Source organism: Acipenser ruthenus, chromosome 24 (genome assembly GCF_902713425.1).
Source record: "Acipenser ruthenus chromosome 24, fAciRut3.2 maternal haplotype, whole genome shotgun sequence".
Lineage (NCBI taxonomy): Eukaryota > Metazoa > Chordata > Actinopteri > Acipenseriformes > Acipenseridae > Acipenser > Acipenser ruthenus.
In genome coordinates, this window is record NC_081212.1 from 27,175,346 (window position 1) to 27,193,056 (window position 17,711).

Here is a 17,711-nt window from a genome sequence, read left to right on the forward strand (position 1 = left end):
GTTCCTCTCACAAAGAGGCCATGTCTCCTGCCTCTATGGTTTCAATAATTTTAAGAGCCCCCCTAAACCTGTTGAGGATTAAAAGTAGCCATAGATGTGAAATGAGTGTTAAGTATTAGTAATCGGGAGATCAGGGCCCCCGGGACGCCGGAGATAAACAACTGCAATTAAGGCAGGTCTGCCAGAGTAAACAACATTTCACAGAAACAGATGCCTGAACCATTTTAGGGATTGAGTCCAGGGTAGCGAGGAATCGATGTATGTCTTGTTTACACATTGCAGACCCCTGCGATAACTGGGAGGCTAAATATTTCATAGAGCCTGATTTTAGTTAATTTATATTTCGGCTCTTCACAGTAGGTAGACTCAGTTCCAGCGGTAGCCGGGCCCCTTTTTATGCTGCATTCACAGTGAGTGACTAATTGTGTATGAAGGGCCCCTGCGTTTAAATTGGCCTCAACAAGAATGGAAATCTCGTTTTGCATGCAAGCAGCACGCTTTACTGTCTCATACTTAAATTAAATATCATTTCTAAGATGCTGTCTTTCCTTCAGAAGCTGGAATTCTGGCAGCACTGTTTAATTACGACCACAGGACTGTTGAATAATCTGTGCTTCTAATAGCAGGTGTTGTGCGACAGTGAACAAGAATGTGGGAACTTGTACACAACCTCTGAGCTGCAAATATTTGTCCGGTTGCAGACAAAACTGCAATGGTATTTTCCTCACTGAACAACCATGCAGCAGTAACTTCAGTGCAAGACATCACCCTGATCAGTTGAACGAAACATTGTCAGGTACACAGTGAAACATTATTCTTGTACTGGCTTCACTTAGGGGCTCATGCTTGAGAATTAAGCATCCCTTTTTGGGGAGCCTGCTGTATATGGTTTTGTAAACCCACTGCTGATGCTACTTCAACTCCAAATATCTCGTAAACCATTTGAGGTGGCGATTTTCATATTATTATGGAACTTCTCGTGCAAAATATACCGACGCCTCTTTATTTGAGCCGTGACCCGAGGTGGCTTTTGGTCTCCGGATGATACAAGCACTTGGATATGTTGGCTTCAAACACAGCTGTTTGCTAGAATTCCTTCTGTCAGGATCCAGTACAGGTGTTCCGCAGTGAGAATGAGCCGTTTAACAGCCACATTGCCACATATCCATTCTACTTCATGTTTACAAGCTATTGTGTCAGATGTGCTTTTCCTTTACATTATGCCCTGGCGAGTTTTAGAGTATGAAGCGATGCGAAGAATGATCATCATTTAAATTATCTGCGTCATCATTTCAGCTAATGCCGCAAGAACATTGTTATAATTTTACAGTTTTTCCATTATTTATCTATATAAAAAATGTAAATGGGTTGGTAACTACATTTAATGGCAGGTCTCAACAAACAGAACAAAAAGTTTTTTATTTACATGAGTAATCTTTATACTGGTAATTTTTTGTATTTAAATTGCAATATTAGCTGCATTGTCAGAAAGCATTGGGGCCAATGCAATTCACTTTAACAGCGAAATGTTGGGGGAAATGATTAATCAAAAGTTCATCAAATTAAAAACAATTAAGAAACAGTATTTTTTTTAATTCAACAAACACACCATTAGCTTACAGAAACCTTTAACAGATTTGACACCTGTGTGTACAACTCTCCATCAATCAGGCTACATTGTAGAGTTCATTGGTGGGGCAAATTTTCACTGCTTGTTTATTGAATGCCTTTCCACCTGGTGTTTATGATACACAAGCGTTGAATAGAGACGCATTTAGCAAAATGCCATTAGAGGAAATCCAATATGAGCGGATGCAAATTAAATACTGTACCCATGATGTCCTTGTGTCAGGAACACTAAGCGATGTCTTATTGTGTTCCTATCACATGGTTTGTCGATGTGCATTATCATTATAAACTTGTATTACTTTTCTCTAGCCTGTGTGATACTGTGACGGTCCTGCTGTGCAATCGCTGCTCGGGAGCGGTTCCCTTGCAATAAGTTTCCGTGTCCAAGGTCGAAACGGAGGTGGACCTGTGAATGTAGGTCTAGAATGAAGATTCCATATGTGTGTTGTTTTACAAGGCAGCCCCAGAACATAGCTATCTGGTTAGCTTTTCTCTTTTAATATCCTCCCTCACTGTCACACACACACATTCTCACCACTGGGATCTGATCATTTGTATGCAAATCTCGAAAACCGACTTTATTACACTGACCTCTTTCTCACTTGCCTTTGAGTTTTCTGGGGCTGCATTTGTCTTCCCTTTAAGAGCCCTGAAATCAACGTCTTTTGCACTCCACAGCTGTATCCCTTCCGCAGCCTAATGAGGTGATGACCAGCCGCTTGTTATAATTGCTTTAGACTCCTTTTAATTTTCAGGCTTATTAATCATAAGTAGAGTTATTTAAAATTGCATAAATTAATCTTAGATTAAAAGCCTATCAGAGCCTCAAAACAATTAAGAATAAGGTAAAATTTCCCTTGGGTTGTGAGTTTTATTTTAATATTGCATTCAGGTGATCATCAGGACTTTGATGCAATGCAGTGATTAATATATTCAACATTTTAAATTAGTTTTCTTTTTCTTTAAAAGAAAAGGTAAACGTGAATTAAATATTTTTTTTTCCCCTTCATTAGTTCCTCCAGCTCATACCTAATGTTAATAAAAGGTAATGGAATTCATTTTTGTTTGGGAGGTGCGTTGAAGAAAGCGGAGGTTTTGAAGAGCAGCGTGGGTCGGCATTTTGAATGTGTTAAACTGCAGTCTTTTCTTCTCCTCAGGAAGGCAGTCGATGGCTAGTCACACTGCATTCTGCTTCTCCAGTGAGCACTATCGTGGTCCAGAGCAGGAATCTTGACCATTACTGCTATAGAGAGGTGTGCATAGACACTGGAATGGGATTGCACTTCCACAAGTACAATTCAAATGCCTTTCATTTCCAGTCAGAAAAAAAAAAAAACTTTGTATATGATCCTGGCCGCATTGTTTTGAATCACATGGTTAAAAATAAGACTCCCATTGCATAGCAGTTTTATCCGTTACTGAGTTTAATAAGACACACCTGAGCTTGTTACCTAAACACTGTGGCTAATCAAGCTGCTAGTAAAACCTGGAATGAGTGAGGCTGCTATGCAAAAGGAGTCTTATTCCCATCCATGAATCAGGAGAGCTGCAGTATTGATTGGTTTGTGGGTCGCTACAGTATTAATCTATTTTAGGCAATGGCTGAATTTGAAATATAAATTGAATTGTCTGATTGGTTGTTCTGTTCATTCACTGAAGAAACGAATTATCCAGTAACAGGCTCTTCATCTTTAAAAGACATTCTGGCATCTTCGTTTACCACGCCGTTCTGTCTGTATTTAACTGCAGAACATTGAGACTGAACAGGGCGTGCGCTGCACAATCTGTGTGTGTTTCTGTATGCCAGTTGTGCCAGAATCTCTTTTTTGTCATTGCTGGTTGTTCTCGTAATGGCTGCATCCAGACTTCTGTTGAGAGCAGTGGAGTATTTCAGTTTACAGACGTTCATCTCGAAGTAGGAATATTAATCTGTCAATATTAATGCAAACCATTGCAATACCTTTTCAGCGCAGGTAGCATTTACAATAATGTGCATCATCCTTCAATGCACGGGCTAAGGAGAGGTGCTGCTTTTCTGGAATATAACATTTTCAATTGCCTCTGGCAGAGAAATATACTGGTGTAGATATGCACTGTCAATGTAAAATCAAAGACTCTTTGAAAAGTGGCTGAAATTCAGGGAGTCAGGTCGGTGCTAAGGAACAGTTTTACAAGAGATTTACTTTGTGTTCTGTCCTTTGGAGAACAACTTTTATTGTGGTGAGGCTTAGGGTTAGGGTTGAGCCAGGGACAGTTTAAGGTTGATATTAAAGTAATTAATCTCATCCTTTCGCTTGCTCACCAAAAGAAGCTGGAGGTTGGAAGTGATTGATGCGATTTGTGCCCCTGTGAACGCCTGTGTATATTTGCACCCAGTGCAGGGTTAGAGATCTCCTTCCAGTATATTAGAGTAATTAACCTGAGCCTGTCAGGCTTGATCACCTCGTCATTCGAGGGTCCAGAGGATTAATGTGGATTCTCGCCTCCCATTCTCCACCAGTCTTTTGTGTATAGAATGGTATTGAATAACTTAAGTTCTTGTGCTGTTTACTAAATGTGTTAGCCACTTTTGTGTTTCACCTATTATTATGGAATGTACAACTTAACGGAACACCGACATCTTTCACTGTCTTCTAAGAAACATTCAGATCTGATGAGCAGGTCATGCTTTGAGCCGTCCGCTATATAAACCGGGTGTCTGGTCACAAGCTAGGGTTGGATTTGAACTGTTCTCTCAAGGGCCAGAGATGAGGGCCCTCAGAGGTTTGCAAAGCCATTGCACAGCTTCACTATGAGCTCTGTGGTTTATATGTCATGACTGCAGGGGCATTGATTTCTGTTGCATGATCAGGCTTGCAAAAGCATTTAATTTAAACATTGTGTTTTTATTTGTATTATTATCATTGTTCTTGTTATTGTTAGTAGTAGTGTTATTATTATTATTATTATTATTATTATTGATGTTATTTATTGTTATTTTTTTTTTTAAGAAAATAATGTGAAGGATACAATAAAACTTTTAACACCGCAGACCTCTAATTTGGTCTATGAAAAACAACTCCACACAACAGACCACTGGTTCCAGTGCTAGGTTTTCCTCTAACTGTCCATTTATTTTGTATGATTATGATTATTTCCATAGAAGAGTCTTTTTTTTTTTTTTTACAAAGTTACTTACTGCTGAACTAGTTAAGCACTGCATTAAAATGGAAAAATGTTTAAGAGAATGAAATGAGTTGTAACCCTAAGGGGCCCTCTCCCCCTAACTCTCCCCTATCCCCTCTCCCTCTCCCCTTTCCCCTATTCTTATCCCCTCTCCCTCTCCCATTTCCCCTATCCTTATAGCCTCTCCCTCTCCCCTCTCCCCTTTCCCCTATCCTTATTGCCTCTCCCCTCTCCCTCTCTTCTTTCCCTATTCCCTCTCCCTCTAACTCTCCCCCCTCCCCTTTCCCCTCTCCCCTCTCCCCTCTCCCTCTCCCCTCTCCCCACAGTCTGTGTTTATTTTACACATTTGTTTGGAGCTGGTGTGTTGTCGGGGAGCTCGTCTGTCCTGATGAAGCCCTGACCAGTGAGCATGCGATGCCCCCAGCCCTGCTGTGCCATTAACGATAGGTTAATGTACAGTATAATGTCTCAGGACTCTAGGTTCATTACACTTCTGAGAGCAAGGGCTCTCCACACAGCAGCACAAGTCTCCATGTATTCTACTGTGCAATAAAAACACACTTTTCATAACACACACAAAAAAACTGTTCTGAACTTTCTTTATTGTTAGTTCTGTGTTTCAAATGAAGTTTGGTTTCCTTTCAGTAAGTCGTTTCTATAAAGAAATACAATAAGGGTTTGGGTGTGCTTTATATATGGGTGGACCAAAATAGATGTGTAGGTGTACAGAAATAGAAGGGTCTCAGTGTTTGAAGTGTGTGTACTTTAGCATGCTGTAACTGAAAGGGTTCAATGTTCTACCATCCCAGCACACCAGCTTTAATCATAGAACGGCTAAACCCATTGCAGACCAGGGTTTTTTTTGTTTTTTTTTTAAATAGTTAACCTTCCTTTAGATAATAGAAATATTTTGGATTTTTGGTTGTTTTGCCCTTGGGGTCACACATTTTCTTTTCTTTTTTTTTTTTATTCAGAGTCGAGCCTTATTAAAAAACGCAATCAGCTTTAATCAGGTTTAAGAAGATCCCCTTTATCAGGAAAACAAGGAGTGACAAGTTCATTTAGAAAGCCTGGTTTGTCATTGTTTGTCTCATTTTCAGCGTTGACACAGAGAGTTAGACTAGCTGACACTCACGCTGCGCCTGTCTCACCGGTTCAGTCCCCCGGCCCTGTGCGGTGCCCTTTGGCAGGACAACGTACTGTGGCACTCGCCAGGAAAGAACAACTACGGTCACAGTATTACTGTTGTGATTTTTTACATGCTTGTTTTTCCATTGTAAAAGAACTTGTAAGCATGTTTGCTCTTTGTTACAATAAATAGTAATTGGTGTATTAGCGCCTGCCTGTAATTCGTTCAAAACGAGACGGGTCAAATCCTTAGTTTTTTTGTTTAGTTCTTATAGGATTCTGGATGTCTAGTTCAGTTATATACCTGGTTTTCCAGAATTGGTAAAAAAAACTGAAGGATTGACTCCAGGAAAATGTACTGAAGCAGTTATTTTGTAATTGTTTTTATTGATTGTTTTCTTTAGGTCAAGCAGTTTATAGATAGCAATAACACAGGAAGCGTGTTGTGATTTTTTTTTATTATTATGATTTATGGAAAAACACTACAAATGTATTTTTGTAAGGAGTAATTCTGAAAGTAAAATATGATCCATAACCTTTGGCAAGATATGCAAAAACTGACTGAAACGTGTATCATATACTTTTAATAAATAACAAAAAATAAAGTAATGGTAAGTACCTGGAAATGATACTGTTTGCATAATGCTGTCATGCTATTATTTCATTAGAGCTGCTGTACTATAGTCGTGTTTCCAAAGCCACAAGCTGTTATATTGAGCAGAAAATCAGAGTTTAAAAAAAACAGTTACTGTGTGCTGCTCATGCATGCAAGGAAAGGGCCTGTTTGTGCAACAGTAAAAGCACGGCAGCTTCCTTGTCGGGTCACAGCCAGAGCCCGGTCACGGGCAGGAGGCTGTTCAAGCTTGCAGAAACACATTTCAGGCTCCTGTTCGTTTCATTTTCTTCAACATTGCCTTGGAAAACAAAGCAAATTAATAATAGAATATTTAAGTACAGCAGGTCGTTGTGTGTTTGTGAAAGCATTGCTCCAGGCTACAGTTACCACAAGTGCTGGCTGTTACTGAACTGTTTTTTTTTATTTTTTTTTATTTATTTTATTTTTTTAACCTATTGTCTTATACAGTATGGATTGCACTTCACAGTAATGTATGATCACATGTAGGCGGTGTGTTTGAAGGATGGTGAAAATGACAAATTGAGTCTTTTTGTCAAGAATGAGAATCTGAAACTCCATATTTAAGAGGGAAGAGGCCTACCTATTTTGTTGGGGTCGTATTCCTGAAACATCTAGCTTGTTGATGATTGTATTCTGTATGACAATGAACCTGGGGTATGGAGTGGGGTCATTCGGTAATCATTGAGGGTTCAGACCTGCCTCCCCCTCCCCTTCCCTTCCCAGATTTCTGACCGCTCTTCCCAAGGTTCTGAAAGTGTGCTTCTTGTTCTCCCAGGGCCACTCGTTCATCTTGCTGTACAACGACGGGAATGCAGAAGTGGTGTCTATGTGGGTGTGCAGGATGCTGGAGGAGCGGCGGTCCCAGCAGGCCCTCCAGTGAGAGACACCGGGCTGGCACAGCAACAGCAAACTGCACCATGCTAGCCAGCTAGAGGTGCCAATTACTCCAATGCCAATTGATTCATATAGCGCCTTTCAGAACGAGCATCCCGCGCCACCGTTACAGTTGTATATACAGTGATCACAATCAGGAAATGGGACTGCATTCTGCATCCGTTTACTGCCAGCTTTGATACCTCAGTTTTCTCGTTTTGAGTTCTCGTTTGAAGACTTCTCTCTCCCCCTCTCTCTGCTCAGTGTAGGAGGTTACACTGCAGGCAGTTCTGTTTAGTACTCTGACTGCTCCACAATGTTATTTTGCTCGGTATGCTGTATGTTCCTTGAGATGGCAGAATCTGGTGTTTGTTAATGTGAATCAGCACCAGTGGCAGATCTGAGGCAAAGGACACATGGCAGTGTGCCGATTCAGAGAGCCTCACCTCCAGCTCCCTTTGCTGCTTCTACAGCTTGGTGTTACCAGCGCTTTGCACTGACAGGAGACGGCATGTTATTGGTGTGAAGTGCACTCACTGCAGTTTAGAGTGTGTTGATTGGAAGACATTGTTCAATGAATATCATTCATATGACTATAGCAGTCTAAAAACAGCCTCAAAACATGTTCTGTAAATCTGAAAACATTAAGATATATATTTTTTTAATGTTACCCTTCTATTTCCCCCCCCACTGTGTTTTGTTTTTGTTTTGAAAACTGTGTTTTAATCAAAATTAAGAGTGAATGAAGTGTGGCCCTCTCCTACTTTGATGTTCACCAATAGATTATTATACTGTGTAAGCCTTATATCTGCCTTAATATTACAGTATACAACCATTTCACAGACAATGTAAACCGCAGGAAGCCGCCACTGCACAGTGTAAGAGAAGCTACAGTACCACATGGGTTCATCTTCCCATCAGAATCCTACAGCAGGTGAGGTCATTCATGCAGACCTCCAATAAGGATTAGCCTTTTCTTGTACCGAAAGCCCACTTTTAATTGTGTAGCATCTTCAGCAGCCCCCATACAAATGTATTCTAAGAGAACCATGATTTATTCAAAGTGGTCTTCAGGGTGCTGTCTTTAAGGTGTCAATGGATACAGGTATGAAAGATATCTATGTAACTTTTACTGTAAGTAACATTACGGTATATATATGAAAGTGTGCAATGATATATATTAAAAAAATGAAAAAAAAGGTGTCTGATTTTAATTTAGAAAAAACAGTGAGTCGAGTGTCTTGCCATGTAAACGGTGCTTCACTGTGATTTTACCATGGGGTTCTGTATTCAACTTCTGTAAGAGAAACCTCTTTTTTTCAGTTACGTTTTGCTCTAACACTTTCCAGCCCTTGACTTGGCATTAATCATGGTTTGAAGTGGAAAGACTGCAAGCGAGAAGCTTACAGTCTGAACTTTGTCTTAATTGCTCCTGTGTCACAACCACTCACCAGATAGCGGTACCAGAAATAAATCAGTCCAGTTTCTACCTTAAGGTCCTGGTCTAACGTGAGACAGACTTCAGGGTTTTCAGGGCAGGTCCCCCCCCCCATGCCTCTGTAATGTTTAACCTGTTCTAGGTTAAATCTTACAGATACAGACTTTGAGAGACTTCATTTCAATAGTGATGTAGCATAAAGCAGCACGGCAGCGTGGCTTCGGGTTGAATTAAACTGATTGAAATAAGATGCAGATCTCAATGGTGATCCTGGTAAAAACTATGAAAGAAATGGAGATGCATGAAGTAATTACATGTGCAGTTCCATCCAGTCCAGAGTGGTGCTCTCATTGTGCTGCGCTGTGCTTCTGAACAAATGGGCTGTATATGTATTTCTATTGTTCTGAAACATTATAAAATGCATAGTATCACATACAAAGCCATGCAGATTCTTCCATGTGTAATAGGTTCATCTGAAAAAGGCTTTTTGTAAAAAAAAAAAAACATCAAATAGAAAACTTGCTTAAGTCTCCCAATACACATATTGACAGCCTAGTTGACATCTCCAGTCTCCGGCTGGACAGTAAGAATATGACACCTATCTGGCCCTGTAGGACAATAAAGAAATGTGTTTTATAATCACATGACTGTTCATTTTACTGTATGAAAAAAAAACATTTTGAAAAGTAGATATTAATCTCTTCCTTTTTAGCAATCGCTTTCAACCACACCTTGGCCTGATAGCTCAGCTCTACACAGCAGAATCACGTGATGTTGGTCTGTATGTTAGCGTGAACCTGGGCTGGACTGGACTGTTCTGGAGAACTCGAATGGCCGGGCAGGGTCACACTAAATAAAAAAAGAATCTGCCTTCAGAGGTGCGACAACGCGCTTTCAAGCAAGAAACATCTGTTATCACTGTGAAGTGTAAACAAAATGTCCACTGATCCTACTGCTTTTGTTTAGCGTGTGTGTGTATATATATATATATATATATATAACACATCACATCACTGATATTATTTGTCTCCTACTCTGCTGTAGATATAGAGTATGATTTAATTGCTCCTGTTCTCTCATTTCACTCAACTCGGGTTGTTAATGTCTACCAGGCGATGCTCTGCTTGATCGATAAACCCGTGTCTATTGATCCTCTAGTTTTCATTTTGCAAGCCCACTTACCAACAAACAACGCCACCAATTGATAGAAATTAGGCAGATTTAGTGACCGAGAGTAACAGATTGGGTTACACTGTTCAACAAAATAATTAGTGGAAGAGGCCGACGCGGCTTGGTTCTTCTGTGAGGTTAATGTGAGCAGAGCGCCGGACAGAAACCTCTCCAATATGTGCGTATTGATGTGAAGCCATAAATACAGGATGGCATCGTTATTCACAACAAGTGAAACTCCCACAATGTTTTCTGTTGTTGTTTTTTGTTTTCATTAACGCTTCATGGTACTGAATGCAGACGTTGTCTTTTTTTATACAGGTCTTTGCAGTAGCCTATTACCAGTGTAGTCCTAAACAAGACACAGAGATAGATAGATAGATAGATAGGCACACACTAAGGGTATGAATATTATTAATATATGGTGCGCATACAGTCCCATAAACGTATCAATTACATCCATTATTATTATTATTATTATTATTATTATTATTATTATTATTATTATTATTATTATTATTATTAGCCTATTATTAATGATACAAATAAATGTATCAATTAATTAATCGTATTTGTCGTGCGCCTTTATATTGCGTCAATGGTTGCTCTTCATTTTAACAAATATTGACCCGGCGCTGGTGTAAGATTGCTTCTCTTTCCACTGCCTCACTTTCCTCTGCCGTTTAGCTGTGCAGGCCAGTATCTGCTGAGCCGCTGACCTTTGCCAGGCTATCTAACTTGATTAGTGCATCAGGTCATTTAAAGTGTGCCAGCCTTGTGAACCGCCATTACCAGCCTTCTTTTATCAATGTCCACTAATTAAAATGTCACCATTTCATTTGCAGGCCACACTGATGCTCTCGTAGCAATCTTTTCCTAATAAAGAGTCTAATCGAACTGTTGTTCTCATCCGAAGAATGGCTGCACAAGAACATCTAAATGCACCGAGCCGGCGTGGATCAATAGGAACGGAGTGGATTGATCTCGCTCTAAAATGAAATTTATTGGGGTCATGGTTTTATATGGTGCTGATACAACTGTTAAATGGAGAACATTCGTTTTCAATTGGAGCGTTTATTAAACTTCCACCGAATTAGACTGCTGTGATTTATGTGGCAATCTCGCACGAGCCCTCCAGGAGAGCACTGCAGGCTTTGATTTTTTTTTTTTTTTTTTTTTTTATGACACAGCTCCGTAGGTTTTAACCTAAACATTATTCGCCAGCCTGCTTCAAAAGTAAACTGTGCCGGATATTTTCTAGCTGTGGGGCTGTGTACTCAATCCTGCACAGCACACCTCGCTACAAAGGCTTTTAAAATTTTTATACAAAATAATAATTAAAATAAAAAAAACATTTCGTGTGGATTAAAGACAGTATCAGCATACATAGTTAGCAATCAGAAGGCTGATTATGTATTGATATATAGGCTTCATTTTGATAGGCCTGCTTTTTGTTGGTTTTATTTTGCATCAGATGGGTTATTTGTTTGTTTATTTATTTATGTATGTATTTATTCATTTAAACATTTGCAGGACAGACAGATTCTGCCACATCGCTCAGTCCTTTAATAACCAGGGATTTCACTTCACATTGCGTCCTTTGACCCCACGAGCTATTAAAATGTCGTATGTATCGCGCGATAATATACAATAATTAAGAACAAACACGAGGTCATGGGCGCCTCCCTGTTAGATTGGCACACTTAACCCACGAGCGCACTTATCTGCGGAATTTAATTTCTACTAAAACAATAATTTACACATCCGTCACAACGAGTCTGAAAACGCGTGCACATAGCCCGATTGCACACCTTTAAAAGGGAAGTGTTAAACAATATAATTGAAACATTGCAGCCATGTCATTATCATATGTAAACTGCGTTAATACTGTATTTGATTGCAGCCACTGTTAAAAAAAAAAAAAAAAAAACAACTGGAATTAATGCATTCCAATGTTAGTTATTTATGTATTTGCATTAACACGGTTCAATCTTCAACAGGTGTGAGATAGAATGTCATTTAAAGGGAACAAATTAAGCCAGTTTAAATCGAGAAATTGTAATCAGAAATGTACTCATATCGGTTTTAATTATGGGCTTCTAGCCTATAAGAATGGGCAAATACACTGGCCTAGCCTACCCCAATGATTACATTTCTATACCTAGATCATATGCATTGAATAAGTACCTGACAATGTTAATGTATATACTGACAGTGTCCTATAGGGGGCAGTGGCGGCGAGCCCTCCCGTGGCAGCGCGCACTGCAGAAGGACCTTAAACCCTGGCTGCTCGTCATTTCAATATTCTTTTTTTTTTTTTTTTTTTTGCTTGGCAGTCTGAATCCGTGTTTAGGTTTTCTGTATCCCGATGTATACGCCGTACCTGCCCTCTCTCTGTCCTGTCGGCAGTATTTTGATTCTGTTCATAGCCTTTTGCTTTGTTTTATCTCTCTCCGTTTGCTATGTTAACACAAAGGTCCCGTTGCGTTGAGGTTAAATTGCATTTGTTTTTACAGCCAGCTTTTTTTTTTTCCAGTCTGACTGAAATTGATCCCTCTCTCTGATTTCTAAAATTCGCGTTAATTTGGTAAGCAGCAGCATTGTGAGTCTGCAGCAATATTTTAACCAGACACACGTGCCTCGGACAGCATTTCATATTCTGTCAAATAAGGCGGCTGGGAGGGGGTTTGCGCTATATATAGTCCTTTTTAAATAACTACAGACGTCAGTTGTTTAGTAATTGATACATTGGATTGCTTAGCTGTTGCATGGCAGGTGGAGAAGAGATGTCGCACTTTACTGAACAAGGCCTACCGGGGCCCAACAAACAGATACAAAATACAATTAATAGCTAAAGGAGAGAAACAAATTAGCACGTTGCTGTAGCACTTTACAGAGCCGCGCGTTTCTTAATCATAGGCTGTTAATTAAAACTTAATTGTAATAATAAAAACACGGTTAAAGGAGCAGACATGTCTTAATTGCGTTCTACTTGTAAACTGAAGTGTGAAGTCAATCAGTCAGTGTGGGTGCTGAATACCTACAGGCTAGGCTGGTGAGAATCAGCCGTGGACACTGTTAAACAAGAAACCGTTTCTTTTGGTCTATATTTGGAACCTCTGGGTAGGATTCTAGTGTTCGAATATATCTGGAACCCAGTATAGAACCTCTGTTCATTCTCCAGTACGGGTTCTAGAGGTTCCATGCCGTGTCCCCCAGTGTTAACGGCTGTAGGTGTCGGGAGATGACTGGTATATGAAGAATCCATGTTAGCGGAGCACACACACACACACTCTCACAAACAGTAAGTGACAGGCAGGGCTTGCCATGGGTTAAAGGCAGAGACACATCTTCAATCAGCCTTCAGATCACTGGCCAGGAATGAATCCGATGGGTTCACACTGACTGCTTTTCAAAAGATCATCTGAGGTCAAGTTTAAACTGCAGACCCTCACTGGAAAAAAAAAAACTGTTAGAATGTAATATTTATACATGGGTTCATTATCTAGCAATATATATTACACTCAGACACACACATATGAATACTGTATATATGTATGTGCATATAGTAGTATGTATACATAGTGCATATAGGTAGTAGGACTAGTTATTCCATTGTTATGTGTATATGAATCATCTCATTCCAAACATTAACACTGCTTGCAGGGTTAGCACGCGAGAGATCCCCCGTGTTTAAACCTGTCCATCACCTCTGCACCCTGCTACTCATCTTCGACTTGCTTAGAGAGAGGTAGCCCGTAGAATTGTAATTCAAACGTGTTATTTCATTTATATCTCACGAATATACAATTCGCATTTCATTCATAGCTGTAAAACACCCACTCGTTTCAACGGGAGGTTTTTATCAATGACTTCTTCAGAGTTTCATGAATACTTTATCTGCGAGGATAGCCTTAACCCTGCAAATACTATATATATATATATATATATATATATATATATATATATATATATATATATATATATATATATATATATAAAATGTGCTTTACTTGCTCTTATCTGCCCCCTATTTTATTGCATTTAATCCTGTACTTCAGAGTACTGTAATCTGCCAAGTGTTTAACCTGTAGTATTTTGTATTTAATCATATCCTGATGTAACTATCACTGTCACTGTTATCTGCTGTATTATTGATTCGTATTTTGTCACACTTGTACTTGCTTGAACCAAAGTCATTGTATTTATCTTGCTCTTAACTGTATTATTACTTGTACTGTGATACTTGAAATTGTAAGTCGCCCTGGATAAGGGCGTCTGCTAAGAAATAAATAAATAAATAAATAAATAAATAAATAAATAATAATAATAATAATAATAATAATAATAATAATATAGTTGTTGTTATTATGCTAGTGTTGTTATTATTACTAGTAATATGAGTATTCAATGATCATCATCATCATCATCATCATATTGTTTTAATTACGCTTTGACTGTACAGGGCTGTTGTGATTGGCTAGCGTTGACTGTGCTCTGAACCGTCTGTTCGGTCCCCTTAAATTACTCACCTCGCGACTGTGCTTCCATATCAGCACGCTTTGATAAAATAGAAAGGGTTCACAATAGGCGAAGCCCCATTCACTTAAATATGACTCGCCCTATAGTGACAGATGGGACCCACTTCCTGCAACTTCGCCAGCCCTATTCATCGCTTTGATTCCTCTGTCCCTGCAGCCCTGCTTGCCAGAGCAGCACGCGAGAGCTACTCTATTGGTAGTTATTTAAAAGTTACTACCTCGGTTTTGTGATGCGTTTATAGGTACACATATGGTGCACATAAATTCTATAGCCCCTTTCTTCCTAACAGATATTAATAGATTGGAAAGAACAAGCAAAGAAAACGCTTCTTTAAAGCACTATAGGCAGATGAACATATGGTTTCGTGCAGATTAAATCGTGTAGCTTCGTTTGCTGTGTATTCCAAATGAGTTTTAATAGGCTAGATTGAACAGGCAGCCTGCACTTTTAATGTTAGGAGGTTTATATGGGAAATTAATTTCAGAATAGACCCCAAACTGAATTGAATTAATTGCCTTGTCGTTTTGTTTTGTTTTTTCGAGTCCCTATCCTAAATATTTTATTGAGATCTTGTTAGTAGGTTCATCTATGGTCGTGAACCACAAACAATGAGAAAAACTCGTGTAGTGAGCTGCAGTATTCAAGTTTTATTACAATGCAATTGTAAATAAATGCAGACAGTACATTTGAAATGTTTCATAATGTTTTTTGGTGTCGTCCTTTAATAATCACCACAACGTATTTATATAAGTATGGTCTTAGAGATAAACAAAACCTCACAATAAATCACAAATGCGTGGCGGTTGGTTATACATTTCAAACATTGTGTGGAACTATATATACCTGGAAAGTCGATTCTTGTTTTTTATTTTCTTGTTTTTTTAATTGTGTTGCCCTGGCAGTTTAACATTTCATTATACTTTAACATAACAAGCCTCTAATACGTAAAACAACGTAATAAATTGGAACGTTTTTTTTAAATTGTTCCCGTTTTTCAAATTCTATTAGATGTACAATAAAAAAAATACAAAACAAATATCGTTCATGGTATAATATATTTATCAATGTATTTAATATATTATATGTTGTACACTGCATGTGTTTGTTCCTAATCGTAATATATTATATGTACCCATGTATTACACTATATCTGTTTTTAATTCACCGCCATGTGTGGTGTTTCTGCAAGGGACTGCAGAGCATTAGAAAAATAAAACCCAACGATTACCACATGGATTAAAATAATGTAACATGCTTATGAAGTTTGCTAGAGCTTTATAAATATTTAAATACGCATTTGTTTAAACGATTATACATGCATACAGTGCAGACTCTTTGATGGCTTGCGTTGTGAAAAACATCTTATTGAAGTCTCTACCCACCATAGTGGAGGGACTGCATTAAAAGGTGCTGCTAAAATTGACGCTGCAATCTCCAATTAAAAACAGGAGGGTGGTTGTGTCACCGGTACCAGGTGGATCCGGCTCCTTTTGGAAACCCTGTCGTTCATCTGCAGCTCCTGTGACTTTGGAATAACTGATAACAATGCAGCATTCATCCAGTGCCCTAAATAATGAAAAAGAAAAAAAAATAATTACAGGATAACATTGTAATTATTGAAAGGACGAGGGACGCAGCCTGATCGTGAAAGCTGAAACGAATCTCTGGATCAGGTTTACGTCCATTCCGCTTTGACTCGATTAATTATGCATCTAGTCCAGCTTCCTTCCATGATATTTAATACGGGTACATGGTAATTAAGCGGGTCGGATCCACCGCAATGTAGGCGTATTCATTTAAATAGTAGCAATAATAATAATAATAATAATAATAATAATAATAATAATAATAATAATAATAATAATAATAATAATACCCCCGGTAGTATAGCCTGTGAACGACATGAACCAGCTCAATTAACCATGAATGCATCGCATGCATTATACTAGAATACACAGTACATAACTCTCACTACTGTTTAAGAATCCAATTCTATTTCTTGGAATCCACCATTATGTACAGTTTACAAAAATACACCCCAGGTATGCAAATGACTGACAATACTTTCTTGGCACCGATGGAGTTCATTTATAATTTCCGAAAAGGGGCCCGGGTCAGTGGATGGGCTTCTGAGAACACATATCCTCAAAGACGCGTCCCAAATCCCACGCAGGCAATATCGTTTTAATAACAATGCGTGTTTCATTATGTAACACATGTGTTGGTTGAGGGCAAAAGCTGTTCTAGTTCAATAGAGGTCTGCTTAGTAAAAGCGATAGCCCGGGGCAGTGTGTGGACGTTATTACCTTCTATTTGATTGGGGTAATTGTTCAAGTTTGGGCAGAGACAGCATGATTAATTACAGTTTAATTAACGTGTCCATTAGGACAGCTACTGCTTCTGTGTTGTTAAAAGAGACCCTGAAAATTATTGTTATCTATCTATCTATCTATCTATCTATCTATCTATCTATCTATCTATCTATCTATCTATATATAATGTGTGTGCGTGTGTAAGAAAATATGTTGTCAATAATATAGCATTTTAGCAGCTCTTATGTGTTTAACTAGATATATTGGGTGGGTGATATATTATTTTAATGAACAATGCACAGTTGCATTTCTTTTCAATATGTATTAGATTCATAACTCCAATTTGTTCAATACCTTTGAAAAAAAAAACATTTATACATTTATGAGATAAATACATATAGATAGATCGATCGATAGAAGGATATAATTAAATAGGTATTGCCTTTTGTCTTCCTGTTATAAATGTTGGTATTATAGTTCCCATTTAAACTAAAATAGTTATATATTTGTAATAACAAAATAGTTGATAGGCCAGTAATCCAGCAGTGCTTAATAAGGGTTAGTGAGCGGTAAACGTTCACCTTGTGTTTCTGTCTTTCTTCCAATACGGGTTCATTCATCAGCTCCAGTATGTAGACTTACTGGGGATCCAGCTGAGCTATCAGCGTCTCAGCTACACAATATCAGATTCGGTATGCTTCAAAGAAGGTTTCATATATATAGCGTTGCACTGCCCCGCTCAAACTTTCTTTGAAGCATACAGAATATGATACTGTGTAGCCGAGACGCTGATAGCTCAGCTAGATCCCCAGTAGGG

General features: G+C 38.7%; 1 protein-coding gene across 1 annotated transcript in view; it reads left to right on the forward strand.

Annotated features, from left to right (window-relative positions):
- map2k5 (mitogen-activated protein kinase kinase 5) overlaps positions 1 to 8,756 on the forward strand; it is a 70,760-nt gene extending 62,004 nt beyond the window's left edge. The window contains exon 22 of the mRNA XM_034049330.3: positions 7,335 to 8,756. Coding sequence (XP_033905221.1) covers positions 7,335 to 7,439 — 105 coding nt within the window. The 3' untranslated portion in view covers positions 7,440 to 8,756. The remainder of the gene's footprint in view (positions 1 to 7,334) is intronic.
- The last annotated feature ends 8,955 nt before the right edge of the window (positions 8,757 to 17,711 follow it).